This window comes from Aureococcus anophagefferens (assembly GCF_000186865.1).
Source record: "Aureococcus anophagefferens unplaced genomic scaffold AURANscaffold_354, whole genome shotgun sequence".
Taxonomy (NCBI): domain Eukaryota; class Pelagophyceae; order Pelagomonadales; family Pelagomonadaceae; genus Aureococcus; species Aureococcus anophagefferens.
Genome location: NW_008705877.1, coordinates 1 through 938, shown reverse-complemented (window position 1 = coordinate 938; position 938 = coordinate 1). Strand labels below are relative to the sequence as shown.

At 68.4% G+C, this 938-nt stretch overlaps 1 protein-coding gene across 1 annotated transcript in view; it reads right to left on the bottom strand.

Moving 5' to 3' along the window:
• Positions 1-600, bottom strand: part of AURANDRAFT_68765 (hypothetical protein) — a gene marked incomplete at both ends in the record, with an annotated part of 34,536 nt that extends 33,936 nt beyond the window's left edge. The window contains 2 exons of the mRNA XM_009044492.1: positions 6-304; positions 421-600. Of these exons, the coding sequence (XP_009042740.1) occupies positions 6-304; positions 421-600 (479 nt within the window). The remainder of the gene's footprint in view (positions 1-5; positions 305-420) is intronic.
• Between the last annotated feature and the right edge of the window lie 338 nt (positions 601-938).

Genomic DNA, 938 nt, shown 5'->3' with positions numbered 1-938 from the left:
TCCACACGCTGAGCATGAACACGAGGCAGTAGCCCGCGAAGGCCAGCGCCTCGTGGTGCCGCGCGTAGTGCAGCAGCACGTCCTGCCCCCGCTCGTGGCTGTAGGCGAACTCCTTGATGAAGTCGCCGTAGACGAAAACGAGCGCGACGTAGTACCAGCCCCACTGCAGCGTCCGGAAGAGCGGCAGCCGGCCTGCGCCGTCGACGGACTTGTACTCGCTGTAGCGCACGGACACGATCTCCCGGAAGGCCATGGTCTGCAGGAGCATGATGAGCAGGCACACGTAGAAGTGGCCGGCCCAGACCTGCGGACGGGAGCGGCCGCGCCTCGGTTCGCGCCGCGGTTTTGTTTTCCGGGACGCGGGGCGCGCGCGATGGACAGGAACGCGGCCATCATGAGGCTCGCCATCTGCGCCCGCACGGCGAACTTCTTCCAGAAGCCCTGCTGCATCACCGCCGGCGGCTCCGTCGCCGGCGCCGGCGCCGGCTTGTCCTCGCCCTCCGTGGACCGCCGCACCTCCTCGAGCATGCCGTTCTCCGACAGCTGCTCGCCGTCGGCCGCCTTCTTGGCGCTACCCTTCCGCTGGCGCAGCTCGACCATGTCTGCGCGGGCTGGGCGCACTGCGACGCCGCCTGAAGGCTGTCGTCGCCGCACGACGCGGAGGCTTTGCACGTTTTAGGGCCATTGGCCGGGGTAATTTCGCTCGCCGCCCTGGCTGCCACGAGCTCGTCGCGCGTACACCCCAGCTCGAGGAGGTGGAAGCGTGCGCGCGGATGCTCAGCGATGCCCGGAACTCGGTCGGCTCGTGCGGTCGGAGCCCATCGCGCGCACGCGGACCCCCGGCGGACTGAACTTCATCGTGAAGCAAAAATTGGCTCGACGGGATGAGCTCATCGATGACGCTCGTGCTTTGAGCGTCGCGCGGCCAAGCCGCCGCA